Genomic DNA, 20,849 nt, shown 5'->3' on the forward strand with positions numbered 1-20,849 from the left:
CAAATGCACCATTTGAAAAAGAATGATCGAGCTTTATTTCATTTGTTTATTTATTGAATCCTAATTATTTTATGTATAAAAAGCCAACATATTGCAGTGGTGTGCAATTAATAATTTTCAACATTGTCTGAGCTTTGATGTCTTTTTTTTTTAGTTCTGAACACGGTTTATCCTACTCCTGAAATTCCTTACCCAGATATTCATCAAGTATTGTCATTTCCTGACTGATTTAAGTTTAGATAATGACATAGAAGAAACATCAGCATGCATTGCTCTGTCTGTGCATACAGTACTGTGGGGATAACAGGACAGCCAGGTAAAGTATACAATGTAAATTAAAAGATGAAGCTTTTAGCAATCTGATTGTATAAAAATACATGTCACAGTTCTGCTTAAACAAAACATCACAATTGTCTTTATATATTTTTAATTAATTTATTTTAAACATCCAGACAAAACAAAAACAGAAACAACATAACAAATACCATTTAACTGACCTGAAATGATTGAATAACCTCAGGGAGATTTCCGTTTCCTATAAGTAGCTACGAAGCTTAGCACAATCACAGTCAATTTAACCGCTGCCAAAATATTCTTCAATATGCAGTAAGCTGAGACACAGATGTTACTTCTCCTGTGTAGCAGGGACAGTTTTTTGAAGACTGATCAATCTTAATTTTTGCTTAAGTGAGATTAAAATGGCTTTAGTCATATTTCGTTTAATATAACCTGGAAGTCTTACGTGCTATAAGCATTCAAACTCAAATTACCGTTCGATTAGTTGAAGGACTGTGTGGGTCATTTATAGATAGCAGTGCTTACAATCTCTGAGAGAAAAAATGAAATGATAATCTTTTAGTGACCCTGTGGAATGCTTGGGAAAATATTGTTTAATGCCTGTGGGCCAAACAAATCTTGCAATGAAATGCCCTTGAGATTTGCTTTGTGGCCTAGTTGTGGTGAATTGTATGAAACCATATGATAAACAAACAAAAATGAAAATGTTCCTCACTACAATGGCAAGAAGCAGATTATTTGTGAGCCTGCGGAGGGACAAGCAGGCATTAAATATGTGTTTATAGTATTCTACTATGGTCAAAAGCTCTGCCCCTGGCAATGAGGTCAAAGAAAGACAAGAACAGTTGGCAGACTGCTCCATTTAACACTGGTAACCGCTTCTCTTTCTGAAAGTGAACCAGATCATGGTAAATAAAGGGAAAAAAATACACTGTTGCCCTAGCATTGATAACACGAGTTAAGTAGAATGAGGATGTAATATAGCTTTAAACATCCCATAAATAGAAGTGGAATTTAAAGGGACACTCCAGACCCCTAAAGCACTTTAGCTTGCTAGAAAGCAGACAACCGAACTCGCTACTTCCTGGTTTGTTTAGCTGAGTGGGGCTAAACTCAAGAGGCAACAATTGCTCAGAGCATCTGCCTTGCAAAAACGTCTCATTGAGCTGCATTGAAAGTCTGGGCGGAGTTAGAATGGGAGGGATTGCAAAGGCAGAACTGCAACTTTTGCAAGCTATTTATATAACTTAATAAAAATGGCATAATTAAATGCATGCAAGTTTTTATATAGGATATATCTACTAAACCGTGATTTTTCTTTATTTTGTCTTTGGCCAGAGGAGTGTCCCTTTAAACTACAAGTGCCATATAGGAGATAGAGATGGCACAAGAGTTATTACAGTGACATTTTGGGTGAGCAAGTGGTCGGGTGCAATTTTCTTTACTTTCTTTCTTTCTTTCTTTTATTTATTTTAGCTTTCAGGTGGGTGCTACAAAATATACCATTCCCCATCCACACCCTATTTTCAAGCTTCTTACACCCTTTATCATAGGCGTGCGCACGGGGTGTGCCGGGTGTGCCTGGGCACACCCTAATCACACCTCCGTGCTGCACTACCTTTGGGCAGACTAACATGTCGGGTCCTCGGTCTATGACCGAGGACCCGACACAGGAGGGGGCCGGCGGCGTGCACACAATGCCGCCGGGTGAGAGGCCCCTCCTGTCCGTCTGCCCTGATCCTCAGTCTGCAGCTCCGCCGGGAGTGAGCTGCAGACTGAAGTATCTCGCAATCTCCAGCCTGTCAGAGCGTTGCCACGGCAACGCTTTGCCTGGAGATCGCGAGACTCACCATGTGGTCTGCAGCTCACTCCCGGCGGAGCTGCAGACTGAAGAGAGAGGGCGCCCACTGGACCACCAGGGCAGGTATTTAAACCCCCCTCTGCCCCCTGTCACTCACTGCCCCCCCACCCTGCCTCTGCACCCATACCCCCCCTAACCCCTGTCCCTAGCCCTCTAACCCCTGTCACTCACTGCCCCCCACCCCCCTAACCCCTGTCCCTACCCCTCTAACCCCTGTCACTACCCCTCTAACCCCTGCCACTACCCCTCTAACCCCTGTCCCTAACCCCTGTCACTACCCCCCAACCCCTGTCCCTAACCCCTGTCACTACCCCCCAACCCCTGTCACTACCCCTCTAACCCCCTAACCCCTGTCACTACCCCCTTAACCCCTGTCACTACCCCTCTAACTCCTTTCACTACCCCTCTAACCCCTGTCACTACCCCTCTACCTCCCTAACCCCTCTCACTACCCCCCTAACCCCCGTCACTACCCCTATAACCCCCTAACCCCTGTCACTACCCCCTAACCCCTGTCACTACCCCCCTAACCCCCGTCACTACCCCCCTAACCCCGTCACTACCCCCTCTAACCCCTGTCACTACCCCCCTTAACCCCTGTCACTACCCCCCTAACCCCTGTCACTACCCCCCAACCCCTGTCACTACCCCTCTAACCCCTAACCCCTGTCACTACCCCCCTAACCCTTGTCACTACCCCCCTAACCCCTGTCACTACCCCCCTAACTCCTGTCACTACCCCCTAACTCCTGTCACTACCCCCTAACTCCTGTCACTACCCCCCCTAACTCCTGTCACTACCCCCTAACTCCTGTCACTACCCCCTAACCCCTGTCACTTTCCCTCTACCCCCCTAACCCATGTCACTGCCTCTCCACCCCCCAACCCCTGTCACTGCCCCTCTACCCCCTAACTCATGTCTCTACCCCCCCACCCCTGTCACTACCCCTCTACCCCAACCCCGTTCACTGCCCCTCTACCCCCAACCCCTGTGACTACCCCCAACCCCTGTCACTACCCCTCTACCCCTGTCACTGCCCCTCTAACCCCCTAACCCCTGTCACTACCCCCTTAACCCCTGTCACTACCCCTCTAACCCCTTTCACTACCCCTCTAACCCCTTTCACTACCCCTCTAACCCCTGTCACTACCCCTCTACCTCCCTAACCCCTGTCACTACCCCCCTAACCCCTGTCACTACCCCTATAACCCCCTAACCCCTGTCACTACCCCCTAACCCCTGTCACTACCCCCCTAACCCCTGTCACTACCCCCCTAACCTCCGTCACTACCCCCCTAACCCCGTCACTACCCCCTCTAACCCCTGTCACTACCCCCTTAACCCCTGTCACTACCCCCCTAACCCCTGTCACTACCCCCCCAACCCCTGTCACTACCCCTCTAACCCCTAACCCCTGTCACTACCCCCCTAACCCTTGTCACAACCCCCCTAACCCCTTTCACTACCCCCTAACTCCTGTCACTACCCCCTAACTCCTGTCACTACCCCCTAACTCCTGTCACTACCCCCTAACTCCTGTCACTACCCCCCCTAACTCCTGTCACTACCCCCTAACTCCTGTCACTACCCCCTAACCCCTGTCACTTTCCCTCTACCCCCCTAACCCATGTCACTGCCTCTCCACCCCCCAACCCCTGTCACTGCCCCTCTACCCCCCTAACTCCTGTCTCTACCCCCCCAACCCCTGTCACTACCCCTCTACCCCAACCCCGTTCACTGCCCCTCTACCCCCAACCCCTGTCACTACCCCCCCTAACTCCTGTCACTACCCCCTAACTCCTGTCACTACCCCCTAACCCCTGTCACTTTCCCTCTACCCCCCTAACCCATGTCACTGCCTCTCCACCCCCCAACCCCTGTCACTGCCCCTCTACCCCCCTAACTCCTGTCTCCACCCCCCCAACCCCTGTCACTACCCCTCTACCCCAACCCCGTTCACTGCCCCTCTACCCCCCAACCCCTGTCACACCACTCTACCCCCCTAACCCTTGTCACTGCCCCTTTACCCCCCTAACCCATGTCACTGCCTCTCCAACCCCCTTAACCCCTGTTACTGCCCATCCACTCCCCCACCCCCTGTCACTGTCCCTCTATCCCCAACCCCTGTCATTACCCCTCTATCCCCAACCCCTGTCATTACCCCTCTATCCCCCTAACCCGTCACTACCCCTCTACCACCCCTAACCCCTGTTACTACCCCCTAACCTCTGTCACTAACCGTCTACCCCCGCTACCTCCTGTCACTGCCCCTCCACCCCCCCACCTCCTGTCCCTCTACCCCCTCAACCCCTGTTGCTGCCCCTCCACCCTCCTAACCCCTGTCGCCCACACAGTGCACCCCTCACAATCATACACACTGTACCCCACACACACTGAATCCCTCACAATTACACAAACTGTACCCCTTACAATTACATACACTGTACCCCTCACAATCACACACACTGCACCCCTTACACGCTGCACCGCTCACAATCACACACACTGCACAGCTCAGCTCACAATCACACATACACTGCACCTACGTATACTTGTATTTGTGTGTGTGTATGTATGTATATATATATATATATATATATATATATATATATATATATATATATATATATATATGTGTGTGTGTATATAAAAATACATATACACGCGGCGTGTGTGTTTGTGCTTTAGGGTGCACACCCTAATGCAACAGGCTGCGCACGCCTATGCCCTTTATAACTATAGATATCTATTTTCGCCAGTTCAATTTTCCCATTTATTATTTCCATGTTGAAATTTAGTTCAGGTCAAGGCAGAACTGAGGAAATTCTGTCTTCACTATCAAATTAAAATGAATAATACATTATGTAAATTGTTTATTAAATAACATTGTAATATAATTAAATGTGTGAGTTAACACATTAATAAGTTATTAACCAACCAAGCTTAAATTGTGGTGAATTAAATAAAACAAACAAACTGCAAAATGCAGGACCAACTTGGCTTTCTGACACCCATGAGTCCATGCACAGAAATAACACTGCAGTCTCACAGCAGAGCATTACTAAGTGATAATACTTCTGTATCAGAGGTGAGACTGCAGCCATCTTGATACTGTTAAAATTAAAGGGACACTATAGTCACCAGAACAACTACAGCTCATTGGTGAGTACAGACAGTCCCTGCAGGAATTTTCATGTAAACACTGTCTTTCCAGAGTTTCTTCATAGAGATGCATTGATCCAAAGCATCTCTATGATGAGATGTTGATTGACCTAGTCGGCTTTGGCCCCACCCCAACTGGCCTCTTTGGCGATCTCAGCCAATCCAGTGCTTTCCCTATCAATTCTGATAATATCAGCCAAAGAGATGGATTTGGGGTGGGGCTAGCATGGACCCATATGGCCCTGGTAAAAAGGTATGATTTAACCATTTCTAAGGGGGCTAAGAGGGGGCAAGAACAAAGCAATGCATATTCCATAAATCCCTTTTGTACATCAAGAGTTTCATAGCACTTAAAAAAAAAATTACAAATACTTTCAATATGAGAGAGATAGTTTTGTGGATATGTAAAACAAAGTCAAATCACAATCTGTCTACTAATTCCTGTAAATGAATTACTGTGGGCTTATTATATTAATTGCCTATGCACAACTTTGTCCTGCAATTAAAGTGTTTTAATAAAAGGAGACTCTAAGCACCTTATCCACTACTGTAGAGGTTATGGTGCCAAGAGTCTTTGGGTACCATCTCCAAAAACAGCAATTTCTTAGGGTTCAGATAATAACTGGGGTTATTTCTGGCATTCAGTGCCCGGGTGATTTGGAAACAAAAGTTCACATAAAACATCTAACTTGGGATGGCATTAATCCATGCGCAGTGCTCTCCGCCTTTAATCTTCAACAATGGTTTGGCACAGACCAGAAAGATGACACTAGCAAATCATTACAATGCCTTGTAGAGATTATAGAGCTTATAGTGCCCCTTTAACTTTTTTTTCCCCAATGAAATATCTAAACTGCTATGGTCCCACGTCAAAATACCATGGACCTGACAGTGCAGGATGCGGCATATGTAGTCTATAGAGACTTTATTGCACATGCATGGATCCCTGCATTTTAACTTCTCGTTATCTGTTTTAATTTCTGTCATTTTAACCTGAAATGCCCTTGTGTTTAAAAATATGGCATCCGGGGGGCGGAGCCTGGCTACTGAGCTACACGGACGTGTGCTGCATGAGCTCCAGTGGCCAGCACACTAAACTCGACGAATACTCAAGCCACTTGCTTACCGGGCTGCAAGGCTACATTAAACCTTGTTCCTGACATGTCGCCGGTTCCGGGGATACCTCATACAGGACTCTCCTCCACTGGCAAATACACCTCGAGGCTTTGCGGCCTACCAGTAATCGGACCAAGGGGAGACGGCCGCTCTCCTACAGCCTCAACTGGCGGTAACAAGCGACTACTGCTATCCCCCCCCCTATGGACCGGTGGGGGTTATCCCGGTCCTCTCTGGCAAGCGGGACACAACCGGGCAACCGGGGCCTGCCACATGCAACCAGCAACCACAAGACACATGGGCACCCAAAATGGCGGACGAGGGCAGCTCACTCACCTCAACGTACTCCACGGAGGAGACGCTTCAACGCCTGGACGAACTGTTCGCCCGATTCTGGGCCAAGCTAGCAAAGCGGGCGGCAGGTACCAGCGCGCAGCGAGTGCCGCAAAGAGGAGCCCAGCGGGGTGCCGACCAAAGAACGAAAGGTGGCGCAAAACGCACCCGGCAAGCCAACAAACCCAAGCCCCACTCGCACAGCCCAGGGGCCTTAGGAGTATCCAACCCGCAGCGCACACAGCACAGACGGAGAACAGCCCGCCGTAGGCTGCGACCAAGCACCAGGACCCTCCATCGCCCACACGGCGGACAGGACCCAGACTCCCCAAGCACCATGGCTCAGGGCTCAACGAAAATGGTCCCCAAGCAGGCCCGAGACCAAACAGGCGAGGGATGCAGCCCCCAAAGCTCAGCAATCCGGGAGACGCTATCAGCCCTCAGTGAGCATATACGCTGTCTGCTTCAACATGATCAGCGACTGCCCCACAGACTGGGCATCGGATGAGAGAAGGCGAAGACCCGAACTGCCTGCAGACGCCCTAACATGTCACTGCTGGTACAGAGGACTCTATAAACCACACTTAAAGTGGTGGACTCCTGTTACTAATCGACTCCTAAAAGCTGACGTTCACCTTCACAGTTATTTTGAATGCACACACGACCTAACATACTAGTAATCAAACGCGCTCGCATCGTAGCCAGTCAGGTCAGTTAAGTAATTGACTGTTATCACAACTATTGCTGTTAGCAGTTACCTACACCTTGACCTACTCAGCATGCATACTTTTTGTTTAATTAATTTTTACACCCAGCCAGCTCAATATTTAGGATGAATACTTCTGGTGGGTACCACATTCTCATTCAACTATAATGTTGTCACTAGACTCAATCTAATTGTAAATAGTTCATATGACTACACGTTTGGCACATACCGATCTACCATGTAACTACCATAAAAATGCAGAATATGACACGGCATGCCGCCATATCTTGTTCTTAGGGTATAGTTAGTGAAAACCTGGTACCTGCATTAGCATAGTTTAAGCCTGACACACTTTGTTACCTATACGTTAACAAATATACTGTGTAGTACCTTAGCAAATGTCATGACACTGTATAATCTGTGACCATATCAAAAACCTGTCTATGCTGACTCCTATAGCTATGCGTGCTTAGCCTGAATGCACTGTAAATCATTACTATACCATGCCCTGTTTTCAATGTGTTCCTATCTTGATATCACACAAAAAGAAATAGTGCAGCATATCTTGACTACCCATACCAAATGTCTATGACGACCTAATCTGTTGAATGAGTCTTTGTTTATGCCTATAACTTACCCTGAACTTTCCTTCTTTGTCACTCCTCTGAATGCTCCTACCGTATGCATCGTGTTAAATCTTGTTAAACCATTTAAACTAAACGAGAACCTAGCTGTCGAAATATTGATCTCATTAATCTAAAAATGTGCCTTGACAAAACGAATGCCACGTCTTGTACTGCAAATGTCTATCAATATTTCTTGATGTCGCTGTTGTGGCGCACCAAGGCTTTTTGTTACTTTTGTGCACAACAAAAATAAAGAATTTAAAAAAAAAAAAAAAAAAATATGGCATTGACTTGTTAAACATTTAAACATGATAACAAGGCAACTCTGAGTCTAACTTGATATTAGCAACTGTTTGATACGACTATTTCAAAACATACCTAGTCTCATCTCATAATTAGTTTTGTGAACAAGACTGAATTGTTTGCATGTGGATGACTGCAACACTCTGAAATGACATGCACATCTGACATTTTTCACAGTAAGAACGTGGCTAATAAAGACGTACTATCAAAATGTTATTACAACTTTTTCCCATGGCTGGTTAACTCTGTCGTCTTAATAGACAAAACCCTTTAATCTTCCGATTGTAAGCTTTCATGAACAGAGCTCATTATATCATTTATATATAATAATCGCTCCTTAGATTTCAGCACTAAAAATCTATTAATTAAATTGTAATTAATATCAATAACCCAGTCATTATTACATTAAAACAATGACAATTGATCAAACCATTTTTTTAATTATTCAATAACAGGTAGATACTGCAACACCACACTTATAATTTCATTGATTTTAAAATAGTGATGGTAATGGCTTATCAATGAAGAGTTCTTTCAGAACTAACTTTTGGTTATTTCTTTGACTGATTAATTTTGAGTCTAAATTCTCGTACGATTTAAAGTTCAGTAATCAGGTCTTTGCATTCAGATTACTGTAAAGTTGCTTCGTATGTAGAATGCCAATAAGATTTAAAACAAGGTGATCTATTTATCACAAACACATGGATTCATTTGCTGCAAAACACCTTCAAACTTCAGTAAACCCATCTCATTTATATTTCATCATCTAGTAAATCCTGTGTAACATAAATTGCTTCTCATCTAACTGGGGGCTTGCTGTCAGCTTTTCAGCTGGAGGTCAATTAATCTTACCAGTCTAGATTTTAAGCCATTGGTAGCCCTTGTACTTTAAACACACGGTATAACTAAGCTATCCTCGGATACTGTTCTAGTACATGGGTCATTTGAATATAATGCCCAGAAAACATGCCACAATAAAAAACATATTTCTAATACAGAGAACATTCCAACATAGATTACAACCTTGCATGTGTTAAAGGGTTTCTAAACAAAGCATATAGAAATAGCATTTTGTTTTGTGTTTCTCTTAAAGGGGGACACACTATAATCATCATAACAACTACAACTTAATGTAGTTGTTCTGTTGTCTACACACCAGAACTTCCCCCATAGAGATGCATTGATTCAATATCTCTATAAATTCTCACAATCTCAACCAAACCAATGCTTTCCTATAGGAAAGCATTAGATTGGTTGAGATGGTTAATTCTGATGATCTCGTGCGTGGTGCGTGGTGCTGGGATAAAGATGAGTTTTTCTCCTATTTAACGGAGCAAGGGGGTTGGGGACCTAAATACTGTCTTTAACACTATGGGGTCAGGAATACAGGTTTGTATTCCTGACCCTATAATGTTCCTTTAAGGTAATAGATGTGCGCAGCATTTTATAGGTTACATTACAGTAAAGGGCTGCTACATTAAGTGCAGTGTGTATTTTTTTTTAATAACATATCAATAACAGGAATAGTTGGCATTTCATAGGTTACATTACAGTAGAAGGTTTTTACAGAAAGTGCAGTAATGATATGCGTACCTCAAACATTTTAAATGGGCAAAAAGGGACACTTTCATTTTTGGGGTGAAATTAGGTGTTTGGCCAGGGGTAGGGCTGTTTTTAGAAATGTTTTGGTGATTTACCAGTAACTATTTATACAATTAAATTGTAATTTAGACCAAAAACAATGTATCTTATTTACACACATTGATATCTAAACTACATTTATGTATGTTTCAAAGCACATTACTGTTAGCATTAATGCTGTGGAGCTCTGTTATGCACAACAACATAGAGCTACTAGAATAGAGGGATTTGGTTTAAAACTAGGGATTGTCCCTCCTAAACAGGGACACTTGGGATGTATGAATACTGTGTATGCTGTTTTCTAATTATATAGAAGAAGAATGTATGCTTAGCATTATTCAAATAAAATGTACATAGATGGTGGTACAGTAAGTGCACTAGTCATACAGGATATATATATATATATATATATATATATATATATATATATATATACATACAAATATATACGGTATATAATTTTTATTTATTTATTTTCATAAAACTGCTAGATGTACTCAGCATTTTTCGCAGGTCACATTACTGTAGAGGGGAGGTACAGTAAGGCCAGTAGCTATACGGTGTATTGATTTATATAAAGCTAGCAGGTAAACGTCGTATTTCACAGATACCATATTACAGTAGAGAGGAGGTACAGTAAGGCCAGTAGCTATACGGTGTATTCATTTATATAAAGCTAGCAGGTAAACTTTGCATTTCACAGATACCATATTACAGTAGAGAGGAGGTACAGTAAGGCCAGTAGCTATACAGTGTATTAATTTATATAAAGCTAGCAGGTAAACTTCGCATTTCACAGATACCATATTACAGTAGAGAGGAGGTACAGTAAGGCCAGTAGCTATACGGTGTATTAATTTATATAAAGCTAGCAGGTAAACTTTGCATTTCACAGATACCATATTACAGTAGAGAGGAGGTACAGTAAGGCCAGTAGCTATACGGTGTATTAATTTATATAAAGCTAGCAGGTAAACTTTGCATTTCACAGATACCATTTTACAGTAGAGAGGAGGTACAGTAAGGCCAGTAGCTATACAGTGTATTAATTTATATAAAGCTAGCAGGTAAACTTCGCATTTCACAGATACCATATTACAGTAGAGAGGAGGTACAGTAAGGCCAGTAGTTATACGGTGTATTAATTTATATAAAGCTAGCAGGTAAACATCGTATTTCACAGATACCAAATTACAGTAGAGAGGAGGTACAGTAAGGCCAGTAGCTATACGGTGTATTAATTTATATAAAGCTAGCAGGTAAACTTCGCATTTCACAGATACCATATTACAGTAGAGGGGAGGTACAGTAAGGCCAGTAGCTATACGGTGTATTAATTTATATAAAGCTAGCAGGTAAACTTCGCATTTCACAGATACCATATTACAGTAGAGGGGAGGTACAGTAAGGCCAGTAGCTATACGGTGTATTAATTTATATCAAGCTAGCAGGTAAACTTTGCATTTCACAGATACCATATTACAGTAGAGAGAAGGTACAGTAAGGACAGTAGCTATACGGTGTATTAATTTATATAAAGCTAGCAGGTAAACTTCGCATTTCACAGATACCATATTACAGTGGAGAGGAGGTACAGTAAGGCCAGTAGCTATACGGTGTATTAATATATATAAAGCTAGCAGGCAAACTTTGCATTTCACAGATACCATATTACAGTAGAGAGGAGGTACAGTAAGGCCAGTAGCTATACAGTGTATTCATTTATATAAAGCTAGCAGGTAAACTTTGCATTTCACAGATACCATATTACAGTAGAGGGGAGGTACAGTAAGGCCACCAGCTATACGGTGTATTAATTTATATAAAGCCAGCAGGTAAACTTCGCATTTCACAGATACCATATTACAGTAGAGAGGAGGTACAGTAAGGCCAGTAGCTATACGGTGTATTAATTTATATAAAGCTAGCAGGTAAACTTCGCATTTCACAGATACCATATTACAGTAGAGGGGAGGTACAGTAAGGCCAGTAGCTATACGGTGTATTAATTTATATAAAGCTAGTTGGTAAACTTTGCATTTCACAGATACCATATTACAGTAGAGAGAAGGTACAGTAAGGCCAGTAGCTATACGGTGTATTAATTTATATAAAGCTAGCAGGTAAACGTCGTATTTCACAGATACCATATTACAGTAGAGAGAAGGTACAGTAAGGCCAGTAGCTATACAGTGTATTAATTTATATAAAGCTAGCAGGTAAACTTTGCATTTCACAGATACCATATTACAGTAGAGAGGAGGTACAGTAAGGCCAGTAGCTATACGGTGTATTAATTTATATAAAGCTAGCAGGTAAACTTCGCATTTCACAGATACCATATTGCAGTGGAGAGGAGGTACAGTAAGGCCAGTAGCTATACGGTGTATTAATTTATATAAAGCTAGCAGGTAAACTTTGCATTTCACAGATACCATATTACAGTAGAGAGGAGGTACAGTAAGGCCAGTAGCTATATGGTGTATTAATTTATATAAAGCTAGCAGGTAAACATCGTATTTCACAGATACCATATTACAGTAGAGAGGAGGTACAGTAAGGCCAGTAGCTATACGGTGTATTAATTTATATACAGCTAGCAGGTAAACGTCGTATTTCACAGATACCATATTACAGTAGAGAGGAGGTACAGTAAGGCCAGTAGCTATACGGTGTATTAATTTATATAAAGCTAGAAGGTAAACTTCGCATTTCACAGATACCATATTACAGTAGAGAGGAGGTACAGTAAGGCCAGTAGCTATACGGTGTATTCATTTATATAAAGCCAGCAGGTAAACGTCGCATTTCACAGATACCATATTACAGTAGAGAGGAGGTACAGTAAGGCCAGTAGCTATACGGTGTATTCATTTATATAAACCTAGCAGGTAAACTTCACATTTCACAGATACCATATTACAGTAGAGAGAAGGTACAGTAAGGCATGTAGCTATACGGTGTATTAATTTATATAAAGCTAGCAGGTAAACATCGTATTTCACAGACACCATATTACAGTAGAGAGAAGGTACAGTAAGGCCAGTAGCTATACGGTGTATTAATTTATATAAAGCTAGCAGGTAAACGTCGTATTTCACAGATACCATATTACAGTAGAGAGAAGGTACAGTAAGGCCAGTAGCTATACGGTGTATTCATTTATATAAAGCTAGCAGGTAAAATTTGCATTTCACAGATACCATATTAAAGTAGAGAGGAGGTACAGTAAGGCCAGTAGCTATACAGTGTATTAATTTATATAAAGCTAGCAGGTAAACTTCGCATTTCACAGATACCATATTACAGTAGAGAGGAGGTACAGTAAGGCCAGTAGCTATACGGTGTATTAATTTATATAAAGCTAGCAGGTAAACTTTGCATTTCACAGATACCAAATTACAGTAGAGAGGAGGTACAGTAAGGCCAGTAGCTATACGGTGTATTAATTTATATAAAGCTAGCAGGTAAACTTTGCATTTCACAGATACCATTTTACAGTAGAGAGGAGGTACAGTAAGGCCAGTAGCTATACAGTGTATTAATTTATATAAAGCTAGCAGGTAAACTTCGCATTTCACAGATACCATATTACAGTAGAGAGGAGGTACAGTAAGGCCAGTAGCTATACGGTGTATTAATTTATATAAAGCTAGCAGGTAAACATCGTATTTCACAGATACCAAATTACAGTAGAGAGGAGGTACAGTAAGGCCAGTAGCTATACGGTGTATTAATTTATATAAAGCTAGCAGGTAAACTTTGCATTTCACAGATACCATATTACGGTAGAGAGGAGGTACAGTAAGGCCAGTAGCTATACGGTGTATTAATTTATATAAAGCTAGCAGGTAAACTTTGCATTTCACAGATACCATATTACAGTAGAGAGAAGGTACAGTAAGGCCAGTAGCTATACGGTGTATTAATTTATATAAAGCTAGCAGGTAAACGTCGTATTTCACAGATACCATATTACAGTAGAGAGGAGGTACAGTAAGGCCAGTAGCTATACGGTGTATTAATTTATATAAAGCTAGCAGGTAAACTTTGCATTTCACAGATACCATATTACGGTAGAGAGGAGGTACAGTAAGGCCAGTAGCTATACGGTGTATTAATTTATATAAAGCTAGCAGGTAAACTTTGCATTTCACAGATATCATATTACAGTAGAGGGGAGGTACAGTAAGTGCAGTAGCTATACAGTGTATTTTTTTTATTGATAAAACAATTTGCAGAAACACACAGCATTTCATAGATCACATTAAAGTAGAGGGGAGGTTCAGTAAGCGCAGCAGGTATACTGATTATGTGTTTATTTACTATTATTTATAAAGCACCAACAAATTCCGTGGCGCTGTACAACAGATGAACTAACAGACATGTAATTGTAACAAGACTAGCTGGACGCACAGGAACAGAGGGTATTGAGGGCCCTGCTCAAACAAGCTCACAGATAAGTAAAACATGGGAGCACTTTTTATCTGAGTGCTCTTCTTAAGACATTGGATATGAGAATGTGATTTGTTGGCACACGGAAGAGAGATCTGAACAATCAGGAGGACAAATCTCTTTGACTGGACACTATCTCCAATTGTGAAAGTTACTGTAAAAATGCCCCCCTGAAAAAGGAGTAGATAGAATCTTTCTGAAATAATCATATTGACTGTGTTGTAATTTCAACTGAAATTCCAACCCAGTCAATAGATATACAGAGACAAAAGTAGGGACTACATTGTCTCTGTATATTTCCTCTGCCTGACTTTTTCAGACTCTGGGTGAAGATACAGTATCAATCCCAGTGACGGCTGCAGGGAATGTCTATGCAGAATCAAGTGGTCTTGTAGGATCCTACATAGACCTCAATGATGTACTCTAGTTGAAGAGGACCCGATGGAACAAGATGCCCGTGAGGGACAAGTTTACGTAAGTGAATTTCACCTTTAACTGCCTCCTACTCCGGCCACCGGACCCCCAGTGGGGATGTCACCATTGGGAGTCTTTGCAAAGTCCCTAGAGGATGACTGTGCCGCTTTAAACTAGAATTAGGGAATCAAATCATAACTGATTGGGCACTTCACAATGAAATATCACCCCAAGCGGCCATTGTGGGTGGTACTGAGCCAACACTTATCATCTATGCGTAAAATGAATCCAGTTCAAATCTGGGGAACACTAAAAATTTTAATTAAGGTTAACTACTCCTTAAAGCTATACTATTTTTGAGTTAAACTGATTTTACAGTATTTCTGTTGTGGTCTAGATATCAAAAATATTGCAAAAAAACAAAATGTTACGCTATTTAAATTTTGATCTATTTTAGATTTATTTTTCTTCAGTTGCTAATTTAATTGTCCAAAACAGAAAACATGATATATTTTTTTTGTTTTTATTTTATTGTAACATATTTAACAAAAATGTCAGTATGTGATATGTAATAATAATAAAAATGGTAAAATATTGTCGTTTTTTTGTAATTATAGATGTTGTCTTTGTTTACACATTTCCTCTCGCTCTCTTTGCGTCCTTGAAAAAGGAAACACGGTCACTATTGTGTGAAAAGTGGCCAAGTTGCTGGAGTTCATAAATTTTACTAAGCGATGGATGAGTTCAAAAAATTACCACATAAGAAAAGCCTTACAGAGGGAATTTATCTGATTATAGCAGTAATAATTACCCAGCTGTTTATTGCAGATAGAGAAATAATTCATGTAGGCAACAGGCCGTGGTGGCAATGACACTCTGCATTTAGTAAATATGCAAACTGTTCGCTTCTAATTAAGCAAGCAAGAGGATGCCCTTATTAAATGTATAAACTAAAAGTGCATTCCTGACAAGTGATGAATTGAACATTGCTCAAACTCTTGCCACAGGATTATTGGCATGAACTTGGGGCTCAACTTCATTAAGAGATCTTATGGGATAGTTAAATGAGGATGGACAGCATAACACGGACTATCTGACAGCCTATAATATGTTAACATTTAATGGAACTGCACAGAATTTAGCATGTTTTGCTGTTCTCAAGATAAGACTTAATTTATCATCCTGCAAAGTCAGCATTTATAAATCATAGTGGGAGTAAACAATGACCTTAATTATAGAAATATGCACAATCTTTAGTGCAACAGGGGTGTCCAGGCTTGGCCCATGACTTCCTGGATTAACTTTCCAAGATTATTTTTGCCAGCAATTAAATATTTATTGGAGATAATTTATTAAACCAAATCTTCAAAAAGTGTCAAATGAACATCAGAATATTAGCAACAATGTTTACAAATATGCTGGATTTAGAGGGACAGTCATGATTTGGGGGTCCTGTTCTGCTGTCCTGGGTTTGTTTCCCTGGTGTCAGGCATCTAGGAATAGCTGGAAGCTATCCCCAGAAAGCAAATTATAAAAACCTGTGCCATGTAACGTGCACTTAGAGCACCCATACAATATGAGAACAATTCAGTGGTGCTCTCCAAACCTTTTATACTCAGACATGCCACTTTCCCAGGCAGGTCTAGACCCACTGGGCGTTCATCCTGAGATTTTTCCTACCAATATTGACAAATATGTTACTTCACTCGTATTCACATGTTTTATTAAAGGAACACTATAAGCAGGGTCAGCCCAAGACAAAGCATTACATCTATTGGCAGTCTATCTGACTGGGAATAATGAATTTATTTTATTAAAATATGTTTGCCAATGTACTCATATGAATACTGTGACAATATAAGTCACAGCATTCATTCATCCTATAAGTCACAGTATTCATTTAGTCACCAGTCACAATATAAGTCACATTAGCCATTTAGTAAGCAGATCAGCATTTTTTTTTCTCCGATGCTGCTTGTAGATAAGGCTGACCTGCTGAGGAGATAGTGCCAAAGAGCACTGATGTTACATCTGACATCACTGCACTCCTCGGCAGTACACAAATCCATGCAAGAGTTTAACCTCCAATCAGAGGTGGAAAAGCTCTACATTCGGTCCGCCGACAAGCAGATAAATGCTTGCTGCAGACAAGGCTGCCATAAGACATTTTGGGGCTCCTTTCATAGCACACTGACAGGGCCCTGGGGCCCACAAGGCTTCCCCCCGAGTTCGCCCACAAGGACAAGTAAAGTCGATGCAGTGTGTGTTTACAGCGGATGCAGTGTGTGTTTATAGCGGATGCAGTGCGAGTATAGTGAATGCAGAGTGTGTAGTAGATGTAGGGTCTGTGTTTGTGTAGTGGATGTAGTGTGTGTAGTGAATGTATAGTGTGCAGTGTGTGTATGTAGTGAATGCAGTGTCTGTGTTTGTGCAGTAAATGCACTGTCTGTCTAGTACATGCAATGCGTATTTACCAAGCAGTATTTTTTTTAATTGATTGTGCTTTTTTGTGGCCATGAAGGAGGGACACTAGATACTCTGGTCGTCCAGTGGCACAGCATGCTTGTACAATGAAGAGGGGCCCATTAGTCTCTTCTTTCACCTCCAGCAGCAGGTCCTCTTGTTCTCTCACGACCTGCAAGTGCGTTAATGCGGATTATCATGGCAACGCCACAGCATTCCGTGATGTGTGGAGTGTTGCCATGGCAACTCATGGCTGGCGAGAGGAGAGGACCTCCTGCCCGTTGCCATTGGAGGAAGATACTTCTTGGCTCTCTCTTCATTGTACAAGCCAGCAGGGGCCCGCAACTCCATATATATATATATATATATATATATATATATATATATACCAGTACTCGCTATATAGGAGGTATAGTTCAGAGAAACTGCAATGTTTACATTGCAGGGTTAAGACTGTCTCTGGTGGCTTTCTCCCAGACAGCCAGTATAGGCGCTTACTAGTCTTTCACAGAGTTTCATTCAGTGAAATGACGCTGGATGTCCTCACGCTTTGCATGGACGTCCAGCGTCTTGAAAATTCCCATAGTGAAGCATTGAGTCAATGCTTTATAATGGGGAAGGCCTAATGCCTGCCTGCCTATAGCTGACATCATAAGCATAGAAATGTGCTTGTTTTTTTAAACCCTTTCTTCGCCACGGGGATAGGAGGGCTAGGTGCAGAGGGAGACTCTAGTGTTGGCGATACAGTTTAGTATTCCAAACACTGCAGTGTTCCTGTAACTTAGTACGGTTAGCGTTAGGTTGGATTTCACATTGTAATGATTTGAATATTTCTGCTTCAAGTAGTTTGCCCATTTCACAATCTCATGGAGAGTAGAGATGTAGTTTATAGTAACATTTTTGCACGTTACCACCATTTTAACAGTCAGCGAAAAATCTATACAATCTTTGTCCTTTGTAAAAAGATCAGGAAATTATAATCGAAAGAAAAATAACAATCTAACAAAACCTTGCATGAAGAAGAGAATAAAAGAGGTCTAGAATTGGATTGTATAATACATAGCAATGTGTTCTCCAAGCAGAGACCACATGCTGCCATACGTCTAGGTAAAATGTAGATTTGCTGGAAAATAGTTTTTTTATGCAATAATAAAATAACCCATTCTCTGTACAAATTAAAACGCAAATTCCTTTTACAGTGGGAATGCAAGCACAAAAATGTAAAGTTAAATATAAATACTGTAAAATGTATAAATGATGGTACAATGAGGCTCCTGTCATCATGTCTCTGGATACAGTGTCTTCTAACTGCAGCAATTTCCCAAATCTCTGCAGCTATATGCACACTCCCTCATGGCAAATATCACAGGAACAACGATTCTTGTACACCATGTGCCCAGAATACCATACAGTCCCCAGTTCCTGTCTGCAATGCCTAGCAATCACAATCCAAATGAAAAGGAACCGGAGAGTCACAAAGAGCAGATCACAGTGTGCGGCAGACTAGTAAAAAATGTGAAAAGAGGATAAATGTTTTAGCTTTACTATATGTATGGAAATACTGAAATAATTTTAGATGCTGTTGGGGGTCTCCATTCAGGGATCTAAAAAGTGTTTGATTTACTACATGTGAAATGGAAAACCAAATAAAAACTGAAATTAGCACTAACTGGAAGTAATTCTGGCTGGTATGGCCTGCAAATATATATAATATATCAAATAAAAGATCAGGTTCCAAATGAAACAAAGCACAGTTGGCAGGGCAATTCAAAAGCAAATCCCTTAGTAGTATATGTAACAAAGTGTATGGTAAATTTAAAGCACACAAAGGAGTCTAAAACTAGGCCCAGGCGATGCAGCAGTCACAATTTAAATTATTCTCATGCAACTTGCTCTAACATTAGAATGTGGCCATATCAGGAAATGCTCCCAGTTATTACAATATGGGGGTGCTAATTCGGCAGTGGTGCCCCCACTGCTCATTAGAGCCATAGGCAACAGCTTAGATTTCCTAATTATTGGGGCCACTCTTATTAAGGGGAGGAATGTGACATAAGGAGGGTTTTTCTCTCGAGAAACTAAGAAACCCAGTTACCGTAATTATTTCGGATCTTGGTTCATCAAGTAGCAGTATAAACATCCAGATCAAGTAGAAGCACATAAGTCATTTTTTATATAAAAAAAAAGTAATGTCAGAATCTCTTTATTTATATACCCCTCTTTATTTGTATACCCATTTCACATGTCTACCTCTTTATCTTCAAAATGCCAGTAAAAATAAATGTTGCTAAGCAGATTCAAAACTTTACAAAGACCTAGTGTATTTGATACCTGGTGCACAATTTTCTAGTTGCCCCACATGCATGCCATTTACCCAAAGTCCAGTTCTGTCACAATAGTATATGTTCCAGTGTGATTCCTCTTACCTGACAATGCTACCCTTGATTGATACAGCTTGTAGATATTTTTTCAGAGCATAATAGTTATGCACATATTTACGAACGTAGTAGCCACGCCATCTTTTTTGGATCTATAAAATAAATAAACAGACGATTAGAAAGGCAGAGGTGTATTTTGGTCAACAAACAATACACTATAGGAAATATGTGAAAAACAAAGATTAACTATTAAATATCATGTCAAACAATGTGAATTTATTGCAATATTACACATAAAAGCAGTACTTGCTCTGTTTATTACAGTCATTTAAATATAATATTTTACTAAAGTTAGTGTAAAACGTAACCTGATGTATTTTAGTTAACAGATAACTCCTCTACATAACATTAATAAGCAGGAAAAAAACAAAACAAAACACACAATCCAGTTGATAATAACGCACTTGAGTCATGTAAAAAGCTAAATCTTTTGTGTGATTTAATTTTTCTTGTTGATTAAATTGATAAATCATTTGAGAAATAGTTTAACTTGCAGGGAGTATGTAGACTCAATTTTTAAACACATTTTACTGGATTCGAAAAATAAATTAGATGTGAGAACGATCTGTTTCGCATGGCTTTGTTTTCATTTAGAATCCATTAGGGATAAATACTGTATTTTATATTAATATATAAAAACATAATACATTTCAATTACACAATATAAAACTGTTTGCCTCATTTCACTGATTCACAACTTGTAAAATCTTCCCAGATACGTATTATTAAATAAAATTCACCTTAAAAATACACTTAGTGCCAACTTTGGAAAGGCTTCAATGGACAGTATTTTTCATTCTTTTAAATCCATGTAATAAACTCAATGTACACACATAACATTCATACGTAATTATTACATAACATAAAATATACAAATGGCATTTTAAAGGGAAACTGTCACTCCCCAGGATTGTGAGGTGTGATAAAATTAAATACAGACATCCACACTTCTATTGAAGGGGAGATAGAGGTGGAGGTATGCCCTGTCCCACCCACCTCAGGTGATTGGTGGAATTGTATCAGAGGCCAGTTA

At 40.9% G+C, this 20,849-nt stretch overlaps 1 protein-coding gene across 1 annotated transcript in view; it reads right to left on the reverse strand.

The window, feature by feature from the left end:
* Positions 1 to 20,849, reverse strand: part of SPATA17 (spermatogenesis associated 17) — a 188,983-nt gene that overhangs the window by 114,981 nt on the left and 53,153 nt on the right. Inside the window, exon 5 of the mRNA XM_063441437.1 lies at positions 19,805 to 19,908. Coding sequence (XP_063297507.1) covers positions 19,805 to 19,908 — 104 coding nt within the window. The remainder of the gene's footprint in view (positions 1 to 19,804; positions 19,909 to 20,849) is intronic.

The sequence above is a fragment of the Pelobates fuscus genome, chromosome 2 (assembly GCF_036172605.1).
Source record: "Pelobates fuscus isolate aPelFus1 chromosome 2, aPelFus1.pri, whole genome shotgun sequence".
In the NCBI taxonomy this organism is placed as follows: domain Eukaryota; kingdom Metazoa; phylum Chordata; class Amphibia; order Anura; family Pelobatidae; genus Pelobates; species Pelobates fuscus.